Source organism: Lepidochelys kempii, chromosome 25, assembly GCF_965140265.1.
Source record: "Lepidochelys kempii isolate rLepKem1 chromosome 25, rLepKem1.hap2, whole genome shotgun sequence".
In the NCBI taxonomy this organism is placed as follows: domain Eukaryota; kingdom Metazoa; phylum Chordata; order Testudines; family Cheloniidae; genus Lepidochelys; species Lepidochelys kempii.
Genome location: NC_133280.1, coordinates 4,574,125 through 4,594,336, shown reverse-complemented (window position 1 = coordinate 4,594,336; position 20,212 = coordinate 4,574,125). Strand labels below are relative to the sequence as shown.

Here is a 20,212-nt window from a genome sequence, read left to right as displayed (position 1 = left end):
GTCCTGGGCTCATGGGAGGCTCTTGGCTTCCAGCCACCCAAAACATACGTGTCTCTGTGTGTGTGTGCGCGTGTGTGTGTGGCCCTCCCATGTTTCTTTATCCCTGCGCAACAAGCTCGGGAGTTGCTGAGCTCTGCAAAAAGCCGCGAGAAACACCCCTGGCGAATGTAGGTGAGACCGGCTCAGTGCTATTATTAATCATTGTGCCCGGGTGCCTGGTCTGGGCCAGGCTGAGAACGCCACACTCAGGGCAGACGGAAAGCACTAGGGCAGCTGGTGCTCGCTGCTGTAATTAGCTTCACCAAGCCAGTAACAGAAGAGCTTCTATAGCACCACACTGGTTAACCAGCAGCCAAACACCATCCTCCTCGGGCCTTCCAGCCCTTGGCTCCCATCCAACCATGTCTAATAAAGTGAGTGTCAAGGTTCCTTCCCCACTCTGAACTCTAGGGTACAGATGTGGGGATCTGCATGAAAACCCCCTAAGCTTATTTTTACCAGCTTAGGTTAAAACTTCCCCAAGGTACAAAATATTTTACCTTTTGCCCCTGGACTTTATTGCTGCCACCACCAAGCGTCTAACAAATATATAGCAGGGAAAGAGCCCGCTTGGAAACGTCTTTCCCCCAAAAATCCTCCCAAACCCTACACCCCCTTTCCTGGGGAAGGCTTGATAAAAATCCTCACCAATTTGCATAGGTGAACACAGACCCAAACCCTTGGATCTTAAGAACAATGAAAAAGCAATCAAGTTCTTAAAAGCAGAATTTTAATTGAAGAAAAGGTAAAAGAATCACCTCTGTAAAATCAGGATGGTAAATACCTTACAGGGTAATCAGATTCAAAACAGAGAATCCCTCTAGGCAAAACCTTAACTTTTTGAAGACACAAAAGACACAAAAACAGGAATATACATTCCATTCAACACAGCTTATTTTATCAGCCATTTAAACAAAACAGAATCTAACGCATATCTAACTAGATTGCTTATAAGCCCTTTACAGCGGTTCTGACCCGCATTCCTGCTCTGGTCCCGGCAAAAGCAACACACAGACCGAGAGAACCTTTGTTTCTCCCCCCCTCCATCTTTGAAAGTGTCACAGAGTCCCTGGGCGATGCTCTGGAACTGCCCCCCATGAAGCCAGTCAGGACTCTGGGGCAGTCGCCTTCCTGTGAGCAGCCTGTCTTCAGGACACACAGCTCACACAGCTTCCACCTTCCTGGGCCTGACCTCGGAGCATTCAGCATCCTCTGCCCCTCCGTGCGCTTCCCACAGCAAGTCCGCTCAGGCGGGGCTCCTGGGGAAGCCAGAAGGTCCTGCCCCCCAACTTCGCAGTCAGACGTGACTCTCAGCCAGCCAGTAAAACAGAGTTTTATTAGACAACAGGAACATGGTCTAAAACAGAGCTTGTAGGTGCAGAGAACGGGACCCCTCAGCTGGGTCCATTTTGGGGGGCAGTGAGCCAGACAACCACGTCTTCCCTTCATTCCATGTCCCAGCCAGCCCCAAACTGAAACTCCCTCCAGCCCCTCCTCCTCTGGGCTTTGTTCCTTTCCCTGGCCAGGTGGTCACCTGATTCCTTTGTTCTCCAACCCTTTAGCTCTCACCTTGCAGGGGGGAAGGGCCCAGGCCATCAGTTGCCAGGAAACAGGGTGTCGGCCATCCTCTGTGTCCAGACTCCTGCACACACCTGCCCTCTAGGGCTCTGCAATGATCATACACCCTTATCCCCACCCCCTAGATACTTAAGAACTGCAGAGGGGAAACTGAGGCACCCCCACAATATTCGGAAGAAACATTAAGAACAGTCCCACTTTGTCACAGAAAGTATCTCGTCCCCTCATTGGTCATTGTGGTCAGGTGCCAGCGAGGTTATCCTAGCTTCTTAACCCTTTACAGGTGAAAGGGTTTTTCCTCTGGCCAGGAGGGATTTAAAGGTGTTTACCTTTCCCTTTATATTTATGACAGTGAGAGATCACTGAAAACCCAGTTCACCATGTGATGGGCCCTGCCTAATCCATGGGCCATTCTGGTAAGTTTCACAGCCGCAACATTTTAAAAATCTTGAATTTCACAGTGTCTGATATTTAAATCTGAAATGTCAGGATGTTGTCACAAATCATGAATATGCATTAAAAATATAAACACGTAAAGCCCGTGCGTCAGCATGTCGCAAATTGGGGGGTCCCAACCCCAAAGGGGGTCTCAAGGCTATTGTGCGGGGGGGCGGTGTCATGATAGTGTCACCTTTACTTCTGCGCTCCCTTCACAGCTGGGCGGCTGGAGAGCGGCAGCTGCTGGCCGGACACCCAGCTCTGAAGGCAGAGCAGCCACCGGCAGCTGTGCAGACGTACGGGTGTCAATACCGTGCCCCCCCCACACACACACACACACAATAGCCAGATTTCATGGTCTGGGACAAGTTTTTCGCAGCCATGAGTTTGGTAGGGCCCTAACCATATGTGAGGTGCTACTAATTGCAAATGATCAGAGACTTACCCCTGGGTCAACATGTATCTCAGATCCTACCCAAATATCACACTGTCAGCCAAGCCTTACTGAACTAACGGAAGCTTTATTAAGACGAAACGCGTTATAAATGGTTAATAGCTCACACGCAGACAACCGCTTGCAAAGTCCTTACAGCAGGGTTGTGCAGCAATGGACAAGATGCCTGGCTTGTAAGGTCTATCTGGTAACTTCCATAAGATTGGCAGGTCCTCAGTCACCGCTTGCAATGTCTGGCCCAACCCAGGTGCATGGAAACTGACTGGCCCAACATGGAGTCCAGGGTCACATGAGCATGGAAATTTAGTGGGAAAAGATGGATCCTTAGGTCACATGTCCTGCGCGGTTTGCTGAATCACAGGGGGTGGCCCTTGGCTCCTTGCTGACTGAAGCATCCACAGGACAGGCCCGACTGGGCAGGAGGAGTCTCTTCAATGGCCCGCTGGGAGAGTGGCGTGGCCCACTGGGCCCCCAACACAGAGCCGGCTAGCCCTGATGGAGCTCCAGCTGGGGGCATCAGCTGGGAACACAACACACGTGTGCGGTACGAAGCTGTGGCCAAGAGTCATAACTTCACATCTAAAGCTGAAAGAAGCACATAAACTGTCAGACGTCGCCGTTCATAATTTGTCTATCGATACCGTACATGACGGGAGGTGGTGGAATCTCCTTCCTTTGAAGTTTTTAAGGTCAGGCTTGACAAAGCCCTGGCTGGGATGATTTAGTTGGGGTAGGTCCTGCTTTGAGCAGGGGGTTGGACTAGATACCTCCTGAGGTCCCTTCCAACCCTGAGATTCTATGATTCCATGATTCTAAAACGCCCGCGGTGAGGCCCGTCCCTCCTCACAATCAAGGGAGATGTGGTAAAGGTTCAAGCAGCAACGTGAACTGGCTGTGAAAGCTGCAGGGACTGGCAGAGTGGCAGATGACCAAAAACCACTGATGCTGCTCCTGTTGGGGGTCTGGCGCAGAAATGTTGGGCGTATGTGACAGGTCTATGTGAGGGACACAATGCTGGTACAGGCAGTACATACATGCAATGGGTCTAATGCTGGGTATATGGGATGGGTATATGCCCTGTGCATATGTGATGAATATAGCACTGGGTGGATGGGACAGGTGTAACGCTGGCTATATGTGATGGGTACAATGGCGGGGGGGGGCAGGAAAATGGCTCCTGAAGCCAACTGCCCCCAGCATGCAGAGCAGCAGAGGAGGGGCCCTCGCCCCCGCTAGCTGCGAAAACACACCCAGGGCAGAGGTCGCATGCAGCAGCTGGGGTAGGTCCCCCACGCCCGCTGTCGAGGCGCTCGGTGCGCCTGGGGCTGGGCGATCAGGGAGCCAGGGGAAGGTTCTGCCCCTGGGTTTAAAGGGGCAGGCTCATGGGCGGAGATAGCACCGAAATGGGGGGAGGTTGCGAGGGCCCACGCAGCCTCCCTCAGCTGTCCCAGCAACAGGGCCGAGGAACATTGCCCGGGAAAGCCCAAGTGTCCCTGAGGCAGAAGTGTGGGCAGAGTGCAACCAGCTCTTCCTAGCATGGCTGGTGCCTGCAATCCCGACCCGGATCCTGAAGGGCCGGGGCAGGAAGGGGCTCCGTCTGGCAGGGCGCGTGGATGGGGCCGATTGCCCTGGGGCCGGGGCAGGAAGGGGCTCCGTCTGGCAGGGTGCGTGGATGGGGCCGATTGCCCTGGGGCCAGGGCAGGAAGGGGCTCCGTCTGGCACAGCGCGCGGATGGGGCCGATTGCCCTGCGGCCAGGGCAGGAAGGGGCTCCGTCTGGCAGGGCGCGTGGATGGGGCCGATTGCCCTGGGGCCGGGGCAGGAAGGGGCTCTGTCTGGCACAGCGCATGGATGGGGCCGATTGCCCTGGGGCCGGGGCAGGAAGGGGCTCCGTCTGGCAGGGCGCGTGGATGGGGCCGATTGCCCTGGGGCCGGGGCAGGAAGGGGCTCTGTCTGGCACGGCGCGTGGATGGGGCCGATTGCCCTGGGGCCGGGGCAGGAAGGGGCTCCGTCTGGCAGGGCGCGTGGATGGGGCCGATTGCCCTGGGGCCGGGGCAGGAAGGGGCTCCGTCTGGCAGGGCGCGTGGATGGGGCCGATTGCCCTGGGGCCGGGGCAGGAAGGGGCTCTGTCTGGCACGGCACGTGGATGGGGCCGATTGCCCTGGGGCCGGGGCAGGAAGGGGCTCTGTCTGGCAGGGGGTCCATACTCCTGAGATGCAGCTTCTCCGCTCACAGAGTCTCTGCCAATGTCCCCAGCAGGCTGCCCAGCGCCGCAGCGGGCAAAGTCCAGCCCCTGCAGCCTCCAGCTCGGATCCTGGCACCCGGGCAGACCCTGACCAGGAGTCACAGCGGCTGCTGCCCAGCCCCTGTGGTCTCTGCAGCACCCCAAGCTGGAGGAAGAGATTTGACTTCAGCTTCTTTTTTATCATCACTGGTGGCTCGACCCCATCTTCGTGCTCTGTTTCCTGGGCTGAAATAAGCAGGAATTCCTCTCCCGCTGCTCCCAGTCACAACTGCTACAGCTGAGCATATTTTTTCCTTGTTGAATAGAATTTTGTGTTCTGAAAGAAGTGGCCTCCTGCCTGATCCCGTGAATGAACTCATGAGCGTATCAGCTGAAGGCGTGGAAGTACCGGACACGCGAGGAGCCACCAGAGATGACCGCATGGCATTCAAGAAGTTCATTAACAGAGTTGTGCAAAATTATAACAAGAAACCAAGAAGGCTGTAGATGTCGTGCTTCATAGAAGGCTTGAGTAGCCGACTTTAATTTGTGTGATGATTTTAAAATCTAATAAAATGGTCATGAAACATTTTTCCATTTTCACTATGGTGCCTTACAGCCCCCCTTCACCCTCACGGTCTCACCCCTCATCGGCCCTGACCACCCTCCCTGTAAATTTGAATACCACACCCCAATTTTAATTCCTGGGGAAAACACTGCGTGCAAGGTCTGCATGGGCCACATGCATGGACCCAGCCCCTCCTGAGGACCCCCCTTCCTCAAGCAGGCAGGACCGAGCTGACCCACTCATGAGTGGGAGTCACTTTCTGATGGCTGAGCTGTTAGGACGCTGTCCGGGCTTGACTGGCTGGTTGAATGGGCAGGACCATGCACCCTGCAGTGTGTAGCATGGGGCCCAGCAGGTGGAAGAGCCTGTGGGGAGGGTATTTCCTGGCTCTGACCAACACTCCAGCCCCCAGCTCTTCATTCAGCTTAGAAATTCACTTTATTTTATGCTGTGTTCCCATGATCAGCTTTGACACAAGCCCCTTGAGCTGCACGGGCCAGTGCATCTAGGGTGACCAGACGTCCCGCCACTAAGGGCTTTGTCTTATATACGCAACTGTACCCTCCCCCATGAGAAAAAAAGGTCCCAATTTCCCACACTTGCTATCTGCTCGCCCGAAGTGCGGCCTATGGAGCAATGGGCTCAGGCTCTTGGCACACTCAGGCGGACGTCTCTGTGTCAGTTACACTTAACTCACTACATCCTGCTCTTAGGCTTTTCTTCATAACCACACAGGCCAAAACCCTTTATTACCGTTGTTATTCGTGTAAATGCAAGTACAGATTCTGGAGCCCAGTTCTGCAGCATCGGGAGGGACGGGGGAACTCTGCAGCCTGTGAACAGGTGGGGCCTGGTAGGGGGCTTTGGGGGAGAATCCCCTCCAGGGACTGGCTCTGGCTCCCTGCTCCACAAAGGCACCGCGCACCCCCGCGGCTGAACGACCAGGGAAGGGGAGAGGGGGCCTGTCCTGCACATGGTTGTGATGTGGGGTCTGTGCCCGCTGCACCCCTGGGCCCTGCATGGCAGCACGCAGGAGAGAGCAGCCGCATGGGCAGCCTGCATGGCCCAGGGGAGGCTGCTGGGTGGGTCAGGCCGGCTGCTCGCCCGTGCTGGGACAGGGAGGGGCCGGGCGGAGCTGGGCAGAGATGCGGGGAAGCAGCGAGTTGATTTGTGTGCCGGGCAGCCCAGCAGGGTACTGTGGTCTCCCATCCCACCAGGCTCGCTGGCTCCTCACAGGGAGGTCGTTTTATTCTCCTTCATCCCCTTCAGCTCCTCCTCGTTGTCCTCCTCCAGCACCAGGTTGTCGTAGGGGTTTGAGACCGTCCTGCTGAACAGGAGAGACAGCGAGGAAATATGGGGTCCCAGGGCAGGGCTTGGGAGGGGGGGTGAATGGGCAGGTCCCTGGGACGATGGGTGATGCTGAAACTGTGTTCGGATCCCTCGGGGTAATGGCCGCTCGCTGGCTCCCCGGGCCCCGCTCCCACGTGTTCAAAGCACAGCTTGCCTTGCCCACACTGGGGCTTTAACACGTTCGTTAGAATCCCCCATGGACACGGCGCTTGGCAGAGCCGGGCCAGTCACTGGCTATGCGGCGGGCGCCCTGAACAGTGGGGCATTGAGGTGCCTCCGGGAAGGGAATCGTCAATCATGGGAGGGGGTGACCGCCGCAGAGCCAGGGAGCCAGCTGGTCGCTGTCCAATGAGCTCCATCTGCCTGTTCCCATCCCAGCAAGCCAGTGGCTACCTAGTGCCTCCCATTTGCCACTGCACTGCTGGCCACAGCGGGGATGGAACCCAGAGCCTCCTGCTCCATAAAGCTCCACCCCGAGCAGCAGGGGGATCCTCACTAGCCATTAGCAGTATAGGGTGCATGACACACAGCTGAGCAATCCCAGTTCCCATCAGCTGCAAAATCCAGCTGTGTGGAGATCTCCCCTCAGAGAAGGCACCTGCTTGTCACGGTTCCCACTGAGGAGCTGAGACAGGCACTGTGAGCGGCCCTCACCTTTTATATCTACCCAGCCCACTGCGCACCCACGAGCACCTGCAGGTACCCACACACACGAGCACACGCAGGCATACACCTGAGCACAATCACACGAGTATGCACACAAACACACACACAGGCGTTGCTGTCGGGAGCCAAGCTTGCTTAGTGGCTGGGGCCCTGCTGGCTGCTTGGCCTCTACTCCCAGCTCTGCTGCCAATTCCCTTCCCTGCCTTCATCGCCTTTGTCATGCCTGTGAGTGCCCTGGGCAGGGCTGGCTCTGCGTGGGTGTCCCTGGCATACAGGGCATCTGAGCTCACTTGGGACCTCTAGATGTTACAGACGCTCCTGTTGCCGGGAGATGTGTGTCCAAGCCACGGGTAGAGCCCATTTCATAGGGCCAATAGGCACAACATATGGCAGGGCAGGGTATTCATGGGGGTCCCCAATTGGGAGGGATCCAGCCAGAGCCCTTATCTGGCCCCATCCCATCGGCCTGAGGCACCCCACAGTCGCCAACATATTCGCCCTCACAGCCCCTGTGGGGCAGGGCAGGGTCGTTACCCCCTTGTACAGATGGGGCCTGAGGCCCAGAGAGGTCTGGCCCAAGGGAGGGTGTAGCAGAGCCGGGAATTATAATCTGATTGCCAGGCCGGCACCTGACCACTAGGCCACCCTTCCCCCCAGGCCCAGCTGCACCTCCCCAGAGCGGTGAGGTCAGGGTTCGCTGTCAGGGCTGGGAATTACCACATGAGGCAGGCACCAGGAGCTCTTACACTGATACCAAGTCCAACCACGACGGGTCCTGCCCTGCCTTCCCCTCCATCTCCAAGCGCAGGAGGCCAATCCGATCCACGCACAGGGAAGGCCAGGGACTTGCCCCAGGCCATGCGGCAGAGCCAGGAACATCGGCCACCCATGCTGCTCACTTGGCCACCAGCCCGCGCTGCCTCCTCCCCGCACTGGCTGAAGTGAGCACCAGGAAAGCGGGCGCTGCTCAGCCCTGCCCTGCCACCCGAGTCATTGTAGCCAGTGAAAATGGGGGGGCATAAACCCCACAGAACCCCCAAAATGTCGCTGCGCCGGGGCTGCAGCCAGAGAGGCGGACGCTCTACCTGGATCGGGCAGGTTCTTCCAGCGGCTCCTCCTCATTCCTGAGAAAAGAGCAAGGGGGACAGGGGGTCAGAGGGGCCTGAGGAGCCCCAGCCAGCGCCAACAGGAGGCTTCCCCCCTGACTTCAGCGAGCCTTGGTACCACGGGGCCCCCGCCCAGCTCTGGAGAAAGCGCGCGCCCACCCCCATGCCCAGTCGGGCGCTCAGAAATGCAGTTGGTGGAACCCTTTTTCTCTGAGCCAGGGTCCACAAGCAACTGTCCGTTTTGCTGAACTTTCTTGATTTCCCAGCGGGAAAATGGATGTTTCCGTGCCTGGCTGCCCACCAGTGGCTCTTGTCCGCTTTCACTCTCTGCCAGAGAAACTGCCAGAAGCCCCCAAGGGCAGAGAGCCCAGGTGCTCAGCCGTCCCCTCAGAGCTCTCTGCCTCGCCAGCTCCCACAGCTGTGGGTCGGCCAGGGGGGAGTGCCCCCAGTTGCTGCCTCTCCAGCCCAGGGGAGGGGTCAGTTTCATGAGTGAAATTGACGAGAGCCATCCAAGCCAGCTGAAAAATACAAACATTTTCCCATGAAGGTATTTCTGTTTTCCCCTCAGCTGTGCTTGAATTAAGACATGCCAGCGCAACAATCGGCCAGGCCAGGCCACCTTAATTCAGCCCCCTTGCTAACGGCACACAGGAGCCAGCTCTCGGGGGTCTCTGTCCAGTGTCTTACACACACGAAAAGAGCCATTCTCCTCTTTCAGGCCTCTGCCTCCTTCACTGTCCGTCCGGGACGCTGAATGAGGCAGGGGGTCCTGGAGGGCAAACAGCGCGTCATCCGGTTGGGAAAGGCTGTATTGTCATTAGAGCTGGCTTGGTATTTTTCAACAAAATGGTGGTGAGGGCGGGCTGGGGGGGTGTTAGAAACGGCCAACTCATCAAAACCAAAATGTTTCACAGAAACGTTTCCGTTTTGACAAACTTTCACGGAAAGTGTCTTGGGTCCAGGCTGGAATTTCTGGCTAGGGAGCAGCCCTCACCCCAATGTGAAGGCTAGCTTAGTGGGGCGGGGGTGCTTATCTGTGATGGAGGAGAGCCAGGGTCAAGTCCCTGCTCCAAATTAGGCAGAACAGGGACCTACAGCTGGGATTCCCACATCCCAGGGAAGTGCCCGCAGCAGTGGGTTTTCTGGGTGGGGCCACTCTCTTGGGTGGTTTGGGGTGACAAATTTGGAAAGGTTTCGTTCTCATTCTGACATGGAATGAGAACAAATCCGGCACTTTGCCATTTTCTGCTACCTGAAATTCTCATTTCTGACCAGCTGTACCCCCGGTGTGAATGCTCCAGGGGGATGAAGTTAAATAAAAGCGGAAACTTCATCATGCATGATCATAACAACCGTCCCCCAGAGAGCCACAAACAGGGCTGCCACCCAGGACCTTTAGATCCACAGCACAGATCCTCTGCTACTTAAACTTAAGGAGTAGGGAAGCTAGCTGAGGTAGTAAGTTGTTATCCTCCATCTGGACCAGTCATGTGAGGGCACCTGCTAGTGGCTCACACAACTATTTGCAAGCCAGAAGAAGAATGAAGGGAAGCTGGAATGGTGGGTGCTGCTCCTGGCTCTCCAAAGGAATATCATCTAGATCAGGGGTTCTCAGCCCATGGATCGGGACCCGAAATTGGGTCGCCAGAATGTTTCAGAGGGTGGCCTGGCAGCTCCTGTGGCTCCGGTCCCACGGGGCTGGCTGGGCTCACCCCCTGCTCCAGGCACTGCAACTCCGGGGTTCCAGGGTCACTCAGGTTTGGCCCAGCTGTCATGACGCCAGGAGCCCGGGCAGGCCAAATCTGAGTGAGTGGAACTGCCATCCCGTGAGCCGGGGCACAGCTCCATTCACACCAGTCAGGGGCACGGGGCCAAATCTTGCAACCCCCAGAGCTGAGAGCCAAGCCCGGGCAGCCCCACAGCACAGCACTGTGGGGTGAGTGCTGGGGCGGGGCAAGATCCAACTGAAACCACCCGGGGCCTCCATCCCCGGCCTATTTACTGGGTCACAACAAGTCATAGCCATTTACAGAGGGGTCGTGATCCCACAAAGGTTGAGACCCCTGGTCTAGTGTGTGCAGACACCACAGCCAAGCACTTCTATTCAGGCTGGTTGCTCGGAAAGGCCAGTCGCTGTGTGGGTGACACTCGACTAGAGACGGCTCTGCCTGATGTTCCCCCTCCGCAAAACAGGACGGGGCCTGGTACTTGCCTGCCTCTGACAGGTGCTGTGACGTGCACAGAATTATTAACTGAGGCTGGGGGAGAGACAGGACTAGAATCCACCGTGTCCTGCTGGCTCCCTCCCAGCCCGCCTTCCTGCTGCCGCTTGTCCAGAGCTCAGGCTCTGTGAGCCTGGAGCACGTTCAGTGCAGCTGGAATGGTTAGAGACTTCAGCAGCGAGCTTCCTGCAAGCTCTCCTGAGCATGTGCAAATGGCAAAAACTTGGCCAAAGCCGGATGAGTTTTCATGGGCACAGCAAAAGGCACCTCGCTGAACCAAGGATCGTACCCCTGCCAGGTGTTTATGTTCCTGTGCCAGAGCATGGAGGCGCTGGAGTTCTTCAAAGGAACGGGCAGGAAGGACCCTGGCAAAACCACCTAATTTCCCCAACCTTGTTCTCAGAAAGGCTGGACTGTATCAAGCCCGACACTGAGACCCAGCTGGAAAATTTCAGCCCAAACTGGTAAAATTTGTCAACGTTATGAGCAGCTGAAAACAGGGGCTGATAATGGAAAACATTAGGCCACCTTCACTACAGGTGGCACTGCCCATTTTGCCTGCAATAGCCTGGCGCAGCAGGGACTTGGTACTTTGTACACACTCTGTGCCCCGTGCTCCCTGAGGCAGCAGTATGAGCAGAATGCAGAGCCCAGGTGTGTCCTGATATGTGGAACAAGCCACAGATAAGCACCAAACTGCTGATTCCAGCCCTGGAGACACCAGAGGGGAGGGTGACCTTCACCAGGCAGCGGGCTCCACTCCCAAGATGACAGGGAGCTGATGCATTGTGCCCTGTGACAACACATTTTGTTCAAGGATCTCAAAAATGTTTTACAAATATGATTAGCGATCGCATAGAGCGTCCCGGTGCTGTGTGGACATTGCCTACAGCACCCATTCTCCCAGCCTCCTGGGGGGCAAGAAGCTCTGTTACACTCTTCATATAGATGGGGAAACGGAGGCACAGAGCGGGACAGGCACCTGCCCACGGCAAGTAAAGTCATTTGCCCCAGGCCTGTCACTAGCACAGCTAGGAATGGAATCGAGGAGCCCTGACTGCCTGCCCACCCTGCTCCAACCACTAGATCCCACTCCCCTCCCAGAGCTGGCAGGAGAACCCAGGAGTCCTGACTCCCAGCCCCTGCCCCCGCAATCTACACTAGTCTAACCAGCACTGCCTGCCGGTCACAGCTCTTTGTGGTCTCAGACCACCCCAGTCAGTGACAGTGGAGAGCAGGTGAGGGGGCCAGAGGGCCCAGGAGAGCGGCAGGCGCTCTGCACCACGCAGGATTGGGCCGAGGGGAGGGTCTTGTGGCCTATGCCCCGTCAGACAGGGAGCCCACCTGCGCTTCTTGTAGCACCAGACTCTGTTGATGATCATCAGCATGGCAACGATGAAGAGGAAGACCACGACGGCCGTCAGCCCCACCAGCCAGGGCTGCAGCATCCTGGAGCCCGCAGTGGTGCCCTGCACTGTGCCTGCCAAGCCAAAGGGAAAGACTCGTTCTGGAAAGGGCCCGGAGAGGGAGCTGCAGCTGGATCGGGGGAAGCTGGTGCCCAAGGGGGGTCCCTGGATTGCTTCAGTGATTGCCTCAGGGGCTTCAGCCTCCAGCTCTACTCATGGGCCGCAGTAGTGATCTGCGGGGACTGACCCTCCCAGGGTGTCTCCAGCACCCCACAGCCCTGCTTGCTCCAGCAGTCCCAGCCCTGCAGACTTCCCAAAGCCCCCCACCCCCCAGCACAGAGATGAGGCCAGGGAGCCCGTGCCTGGGGCCCAGAGAGGCAGGGACGGGCCCGGTTCAGACCCATTTCCTGCTCCCCTCCTGCCAGGCTGCCCACCCCATGATCTCCCACCCCCCACCTCGGTCTCAGCTGGGCAGGGGCGTCCCTACCGTCCTGGGCCTGCGAGGAGGCGATGAAGAACAGGGAGAAGAGAACAGCGCGCAGAGGAGACATGATGCCCGGCTCACGCGGTGGCTGCCTGTTCCCGGGCACCAGGTGCTGTCCCAACCCAGGGGCGGCACGGGGATTGCGTGAGGCTAGCGGCTGTCCCAGCAGACAGAGCCCACAGCCAGTGTGGGGAACAGCCCGTCTGATGGCTCAGGGACGCCAGCCAGTGGGTTTATTGTGCTCAAGAGGGCAAATGCCAACTTGTGTTTTAAAGGTACCATGGCAACCAGATTCCTTTAACCCTTTGCAGGCAGCCGAGACAGAGGAGGAAGCAGAGAAAATCCCAGGTTCCAGGCCAGGCCCTGCACAGAGAGCTGGCTGAAATTCTTCAGGCAAATCGTTTATTTGCTGCCTAACGCCAGCTCAGCCAACCCGAAATGTGCCATGCATGTGACACGGTCAGTTCCGGCCGGAAAACACTCCGCAGGCCAACCAACTGGGCAGCGTTTGTCCTAGCCAGGGCGGGCACGGTCCAGGATACTGGAGGCCCCCATCTGAGCTGCCCTGAGGGGCGAATGGGGGCTGTCCATGGCTCGGCCAGAACGAGGGCAGACCCCCCGGGGAGGCAAAGCCGCTCCCTCTAGCTGCTCACACAGTCCCCTCCTCCCAGCCCTGTGCACCCCGCTGGTCAGGGGGAGCCAAGCGGCCAGCTCTGCTCCTGAGCCCCAGGGGCAGGTGGCAGGGACAGGCCCTGGCTCTGTAGCTCAAGCTGCAGCCGCTCATGCTCTTCGCCCCCAAGGTCCCCGGTTCAATACCCAGGGGGCTGGCGAGGTAGCAGCCACCCTCAGGTGCTGTACCCCTCCTCCCACCAGGGGAGCCGCAAAGAGGTGACTGCTGGGGGGGACAGCTCAGCTCTCCAGGGAGCGGGGGCCTTTCACCACCCTGGGTTCATGTGACGCATCGATTGTGCTAAACATTAATGGTGTTATCTGGGTGCCCTGGGGTGACTCACGCTGGCCAGAGACTGAATGCCAACTTCCCTTAGCGATGCCCGGTTAGCACCCCTCACTTGTGCATGCAAACCCCACTCAGCGTTCGTCACGCTGATCGTGGTGTGGCCCCCTGGGAACAGAGCAAACAGACCCGTCGGGGGCAACGGTCGAACCCAGCAGCAGCATGATCCAGGGGTGGGGAAGTGCCGCAGAGGGGATCAGCTCGGGGGGCAGGGGAGGAGAGGGACAGAGGAGCAGGAGTGGGGTGAAGCTGAGCAAACAGCCAATCAGCAGAGGAAGTCCAATCAAAACAAAGCCATAGACACACACACACCCCAGCTATGGAGGGTTTCCCCCTTCGCACCCAGACCCACGGTGATGCCCCCTTTGGGGCACCAAGTCTGCAGCCAAGGGATGGCACGTGCTGCCCCCTTTGTCTGTCCCCCCTCTCCCCATATGTTCTCCCAGCCCGTGGGCCCCTTGGTTTGGGGGCTGAGTCTTCAACTGTGGGCCGAGGGCAATGGGAGGTGGCAGCCGGTCCTGGGGAGCTCAGACCCATCCCTGTGGCAGGAAGCTGTGCCCCTTGGGGAGGGGGGTGGCATGGGGGCAGACAGCCAGCCAGCCTGCTGCAGTTTGGACTTTGATGTGGCCGCCAAGTGCCCCGAGGTAGCCATGCCAACGGTGCCAAAGTACAGTCAGAAATAAACGCTGGGCGTCTTCCGAGCACCCCGCCCCTTTGGGAGGAGTTGGCCTCTGGCCCATGCTGGCACTGGGGCCAGGGCATCTCATCACAGGGGGGCAGGGGGAAGTGCTGGAACTTGCATCCCACATCACCAGGAGCAAAGGGCAAACTCCTGGTCCCACTGAGGCCAATGGGCATTTGGCCACTGGCTGGCCGGGAAGCAGTATCTTCCGGCCAAGCGACACCCCCTCCCCCAGAGCAAGCCCCATGCACCTGGCTCCTGCTTCTGCGGCAAAGCCCAACCTGGAGCCCTCGTGGAGTATCTCCCCTTTGGTTATTCCTGGAAGGGTCTTTCCCCTGCAACAGGCTGGTACAGACAGTAAGGTTGCCAACTTCCTAATCACACAAAACCCAAAACCGAACACCCCTGCTCTGCCCCTTCTCTGAGGCCCTGTGACGAAGCGGGACTGTTCTTAATGTTTCCTCTAATATTGTGGGGGTGCCTCAGTTTCATCCGATGAAGTGAGCTGTAGCTCACGAAAGCTTATGCTCAAATAAATTGGTTAGTCTCTAAGGTGCCACAAGTCCTCCTTTTCAGTTTCCCCTCTTCAGTTCTTTAGTATCTAGGGGGTGGGATAAGGGTGTATGATCGTTGCAGAGCCCTAGAGGGCAGGTGTGTGCAGGGGTCTGGACACAGAGAATGGCCGACACCCTCTTTCCTGGCCACTGATGGCCTGGGCCCTTCCCCGCTGCAAGTTGAGAGCTAAAGGGTTGGAGAACAAAGGAATCAGGTGACCTCCTGGCCCAGAGAGGGACAAAGCCCAGAGGAGGGGGGGCTGGAGAGAGTTTCAGTTTGGGGCTGGCTGGGACATGGAGTGAAGTGCAGACATGGTTGTCTGGCTCACTGCCCCCCAAAATGGACCCAGCTGAGGGGTCCTGTTCTCTACACCTACAAGCTCTGTTTTAGACCATGTTCCTGTCATCTAATAAACCTCTGTTTTACTGGCTGGCTGAGAAGTTGGGGGGCAGGACCCTCTGGCTTCCCCAGGACCCCGCCTGGGTGGACTCGCTGTGGGAAGCGCACGGAGGGGCAGAGGATGCTGAATGCTCCGAGGTCAGACCCAGGAAGGTGGAAGCCATGTGAGCTTCTTGCCCTGGAGACAGGCTGCTCTCAGAGAGGAGACTTCACCAGAGTCCTGCCTGGCTTCGTAGGGAGCAGTTCCAGAGCATCGCCCAGGGACTCCATGACAACTGGTGTCAGCGGTGGGATGTACTGCACCCCGTGGATGGCACTTCCTGCAGTAACTGACTGGGGAGCAGTAAAACAAAGGGGGATTGACAAGGACCAGGCGTGCTGAAGGCTCAGAGAGGAGCGCTTTCAGGGGGTGGTTAACCCCTGGGAATGTGTGACCAGCGAGAAGGACTGTGCAGTAATGGGGTCCCCCTGGGAACTGCGGTGAGCAGTCTCGGGGGCAAAGGAGCCTGCAGCTTGTCCCTGGGAGAGAGAAGGACTTTCGCAGTAACAGCGTTCCCCTGGGGATTGCAGCGAATGGTCCCGGGCCGGAGGAGTCTGCAGCTCGATGCTGGCAAAGAGGTGGTGACCTCGAGAAGGGCTGGCACACTAGGCGTTCTCCCTGGAAACCGTGGGGAGCTGAGAGCACACAGGCCTGTGAGTCCATGACAACTTGGGAAGAGCGGAGTGATGGCCTGTCACCATCTCCTTAAGAAGGACATTGTAACCCTGTGCAGAAAGGAAGGGTTGAGCATTGGAAAGTTCACCAAAGCACAGTTAATCATGCAGCTGGAGGAGGATGACCAGGAGATTCCTGACCCAAATGGGGCTATAGCAGGATCTGGGAGCAGCTGGAGTAGTAGCCAGGCATCCCCAAGACTCCTGTCCCCGACCAGACGGGGGTCTTCACGATCGGGTTCCCCATCAGGGGATCGGAGACAGACGGATTGGAGCTGAGTCCGAGAGAGCAAGAGGACTGTGAGAGACGCGAGAGCCTGAGAAAGAGCTGCAGAAGCAGCAGCATGAACTGGCGGTGGGGAACGGAGAGGCAAAGGGGACCTCCCAGGGGTGAGTGGGGATAGACCCCGGGGGGCCAGTTCTGCAGGGAACCTCAAGACTAAATTGCTGCCCCTGGTTAAGAAGGGGCGGAGGGATGTGGATGCCCACCTCGCTGCCTTTGAGCAGGCTGGCGATTTGAACCAGGGGGACCCTGCAGAAAAGCCCCGGTATCTAGTTCCCTTGCTGGGTCCCAAGGCCGTAGACTCCGTCAGCCAGATGGGTGGGCAGGTGGACAGGCTCCCACTCCTGGCCCTGGCCTATATGTCTGTGTGGAGTCTCTTGGGCTCAGACCCATTGGACCCGCAGTGGGAACGGAAGGTGATGGTCAATGGGGAGACATTCCTGGGGTGGCGAGATCCTGGGTCAGAAAAACTGTTGTCAGGCGCTGGGTGGTGCAGGCTCACCAGATGCTGAAGGGCTGTGTGACCTGGGTGAGGGTCCTAGGGATGAAGCCCCTCGCCCTGCCTATGGCCCAGATCCCTGTGCAGACACAGGAGGGGTGGGGCTGGCTGGTTGTTGGGGTTCTCCAGCATATCAGCTCTGAGGTGTTGTTGTGGGGTGACTGTGTCTCTTTGGGACCGGATCCAGGCCCTGCTCCTGCAACAGCCGAGGATTTGAATTTGAATCCAGGGAACCAATTGACTAAGATGGAAATTGTCAGTGAAAATGCAAATGACCTGGCTGGCAGGGGGAGGAGCAGCCTGGCTCAGGCTACCTGCCTGCCTGTAACCAGACCCCTGGGGCTGAGTGGGACAGAGAGATGCTCCTCGCCCCCTTGCACAGCTGAGAGGGGGCTCACACTGGCTCTGATGCAGTGAGGAAAGCAGCGAGCTCGCTGCCTGCTCGCACTGGGTAGCAAGGGCAGCGCTGAGCACAGTGGGAGCTGAGACCCCAGCTGAGTGGGGGGACCCACAGGCAGGGCAAGTCGGCTACCAACCTGGTCCAGAGGCGCTGCTGGGAAGTGAGTCCACGGCAAGGATGGAGCTACCAGGGACAGGGCTCAGCGGGGCTGTGACCCCAGGCCCAGCCAGCGAGAGGGAAGACTGGGGAGCTGAGTCTGCAGAGCAGAACAGCTGGGTAGTTAATCTCTCAAGAATGCAGGGGATGGCAGGTCTACTCTCATCTCTAGACACTTTGGATAGGACTTGTAGTCTCTCAGTGAATTGAACATCTAGTCCCTTGTGGAAGCAGAGGTTGGTGAGGGAAGGACAATAGAGCTTTGAGAGCACAGCTTGTAAAAGGGAACCTGAGAAGGGTAACTGCGATTTCCTGGAAGTAGCTCAGGGTAGTGAGAAGAGCAGCAGGTTATCTGTTGGGAGTGGCAAGGTGTCACGGAGTGTGGGGGAGTCCAGACCCTGCACCCCTCTTCCCAGGATTCACTGAGACTCTCAGCCAGCCAGTAAAACAGAAGGTTTATTGGACAACAGGAACACAGTCCAAAACAGAGGTTGTGGGTACACCCAGGACCCCTCAGTCAAGTCCTTCTGGGGGAGCAGGGAGCTTAGACCCCAGCCCTGGGGTTCCCTGTTTCCTCCACCCAGCCCCAAACTGAAACTAAACCCTCCTAGCAGCTCTCTCCTGCAGCCTGTCTTCACATTCCTGGGCAGAGGTGTCACCTCCCACTCCCCTTCCTGGCTCAGGTGACAGGCTCTCAGGTCTCCCATCCCCAGGGCACATTCCCAGGTCAACACTTCCCCCTCTCTGCTGAGTCACATCGTCATATCTCTCCCCCCTTCAAGACTGAACTGAGCGGGGTCACTGTAACCAGTGACGTGGGGAAGTTCGGGGCCCCCTCTCCGGGACAGCGCGTCCGCTATCAGGTTGGCACTTCCCTTCACGTGGACCACGTCCATGTCGTAATCCTGCAGGAGCAGGCTCCATCTCAGGAGTTTGGCATTGGCTCCTTTCATCTGGTGCAGCCAGGTCAGGGGAGAGTGGTCGGTGTACACGGTGAAGTGTCGCCCAAAGAGATAGGGCTCTAGTTTCTTGAGGGCCCACACCATGGCCGGGCACTCCTTCTCGATGGCCGCATAGTGTTGCTCCCGGGGTAGCAACTTCTTGCTCAGGTACACGATGGGGTGTCTCTCCCACTTTTCATCCTCCTGCATTAACACCACCCCCAGTCCTGTGTCTGAGGAGTCAGTGAACACCACAAAGAATTTATCAAAGTCTGGGTTTGCCAGAACTGGGCCACTGACCAGAGCCTCCTTCAGCGCCCGGAAAGCCTCCTGGCACTGCTCAGTCCAGACCACCTTGTCTGGTTTCCCCTTCTTGCATAGCTCAGTGATGGGGGCAGCTATGGCGCTAAAGCGGGGCACAAATCTTCGGTAGTATCCTGCCATCCCAATAAAGGCTTGGACCTGCTTTTTGGTGTGGGGAGCGGGCCAGTCTCTGATCACCTCCACCTTGGCTGGTTCCGGCTTTAGGCGGCCGCTCCCCACCCGATGGCCCAGGTAAGATACTTCAGCCATCCCCACCTTGCACTTCTTCGCTTTTACAGTCAGCCCAGCCCCCTGGAGTCGGTCCAGCACTTGTCTAACCTGGGACACGTGGTCCTCCCAGGTCTGGCTAAAGACACAGATGTCGTCAATATACGCCACGGCAAAACTCTCCATCCCCCTCAGGAGCTGGTCCACCAGGCGCTGGAAGGTGGCCGGCGCTCCCTTGAGGCTGAAAGGCAGGGTCAGGAACTCATAGAGCCTCAAAGGGGTGATAAAGGTCGATTTCAGCCGGGCATCAGCATCCAGCGGCACTTGCCAGTAGCCCTTTGTAAGGTCCATGGTGGTAAGGTACCGAGCTCCTCCCAGCTTGTCTAGGAGCTCATCAGGCCTAGGCATGGGGTAGGCATCAGATACAGTGATGGCATTGAGCTGCCGATAGTCCACACAGAATCGGACCCACCCATCCTTTTTGGGGACCAGCACCACCGGCGAGGCCCAAGGGCTGGATCACCCCCAAAGCCAGCATGTGCCGGACCTCTCTTTCCAGGTCCTGAGCAGTTTTCCCTGTGACTCGGAAGGGGGAGCATCTTATCGGCGGGTGCGACCCTGTCTGCACCCGGTGGACAGTCAGATTAGTGCGTCCAGGCTGGTTGGAAAACAGCTGTCGGTACGGATGCAGCAACCCCCTGACCTCAGTTTGCTGGGCAGGGGTTAGCTGATTCGAGAGGGGAATTGTTTCCAGGGGGGAACCAGCTCTGGTCCCAGGGAATAGATCTACTAAAGGGTCATCTCCCTGCTCCTCCCACTGTCCACACACGGCCAACACCACATTCCCCCTGGCATAATATGGCTTCATCATATTCACATGGTACACCCGGCGGTGGTGCGCCCGGTTTGACAGCTCCACCACATAGTTTACCTCATTGAGCTGCTTGACGACCTTGAAAGGGCCCTCCCAGGCGGCCTGTAGTTTGTTCTTTCTCACTGGGATGAGACCCATCACCTGATCCCCGGTGGCGTAGGCACGGGCCCGCGCCGTGCGGTCATACCAGACCTTCTGCTTCCTCTGGGCTCTGGCCAGATTCTCCCTGGCCAGGCCCATGAGTTCAGCCAGTCTCTCTCGGAAGATCAGGACATACTCCACCTCTGACTCTCCATCGGGAGTGGCCTTCTCCTCCCACTCGTCTCTCATCAGGTCCAGGGGGCCCCTCACCCTCCTGCCATATAACAGTTCGAAAGGCGAAAATCCGGTAGACTCCTGGGGCACCTCCCTGTACGCGAACAGCAGGTGAGGTAAGTACTTGTCCCAGTCCTGCGGTTGCTGGTTCATAAAGGTTTTCAGCATCATCTTTAGCGTCCCGTTAAACCTCTCCACCAGCCCATTGGACTGGGGGTGATACGCTGAGGCCCAGTCGTGCCGGACCCCACATTTCTCCCACAAGCACCGGAGCAGGGCCGACATGAAGTTGGATCCTTGGTCTGTCAAGACTTC

At 57.8% G+C, this 20,212-nt stretch overlaps 1 protein-coding gene across 2 annotated transcripts; it reads right to left on the bottom strand.

Moving 5' to 3' along the window:
• Positions 1 to 6,014: 6,014 nt before the first annotated feature.
• SMIM24 (small integral membrane protein 24) lies at positions 6,015 to 12,889 on the bottom strand. 2 transcript variants are annotated; one of them, XM_073324353.1, is made up of 4 exons: positions 12,537 to 12,889; positions 11,988 to 12,123; positions 8,401 to 8,439; positions 6,015 to 6,623 (listed from the first exon to the last, which is right to left on the bottom strand). In XM_073324353.1, exons 1-4 carry the CDS (start codon positions 12,598 to 12,600, stop codon positions 6,530 to 6,532), a joined length of 333 nt encoding a protein of 110 aa, XP_073180454.1. In that variant the 5' UTR covers positions 12,601 to 12,889; the 3' UTR covers positions 6,015 to 6,529. The 2 variants fall into 2 exon arrangements, with proteins under 2 accessions (XP_073180454.1, XP_073180453.1); XM_073324352.1 differs by having other exon boundaries at positions 6,015 to 6,626; positions 12,537 to 12,883.
• Between the last annotated feature and the right edge of the window lie 7,323 nt (positions 12,890 to 20,212).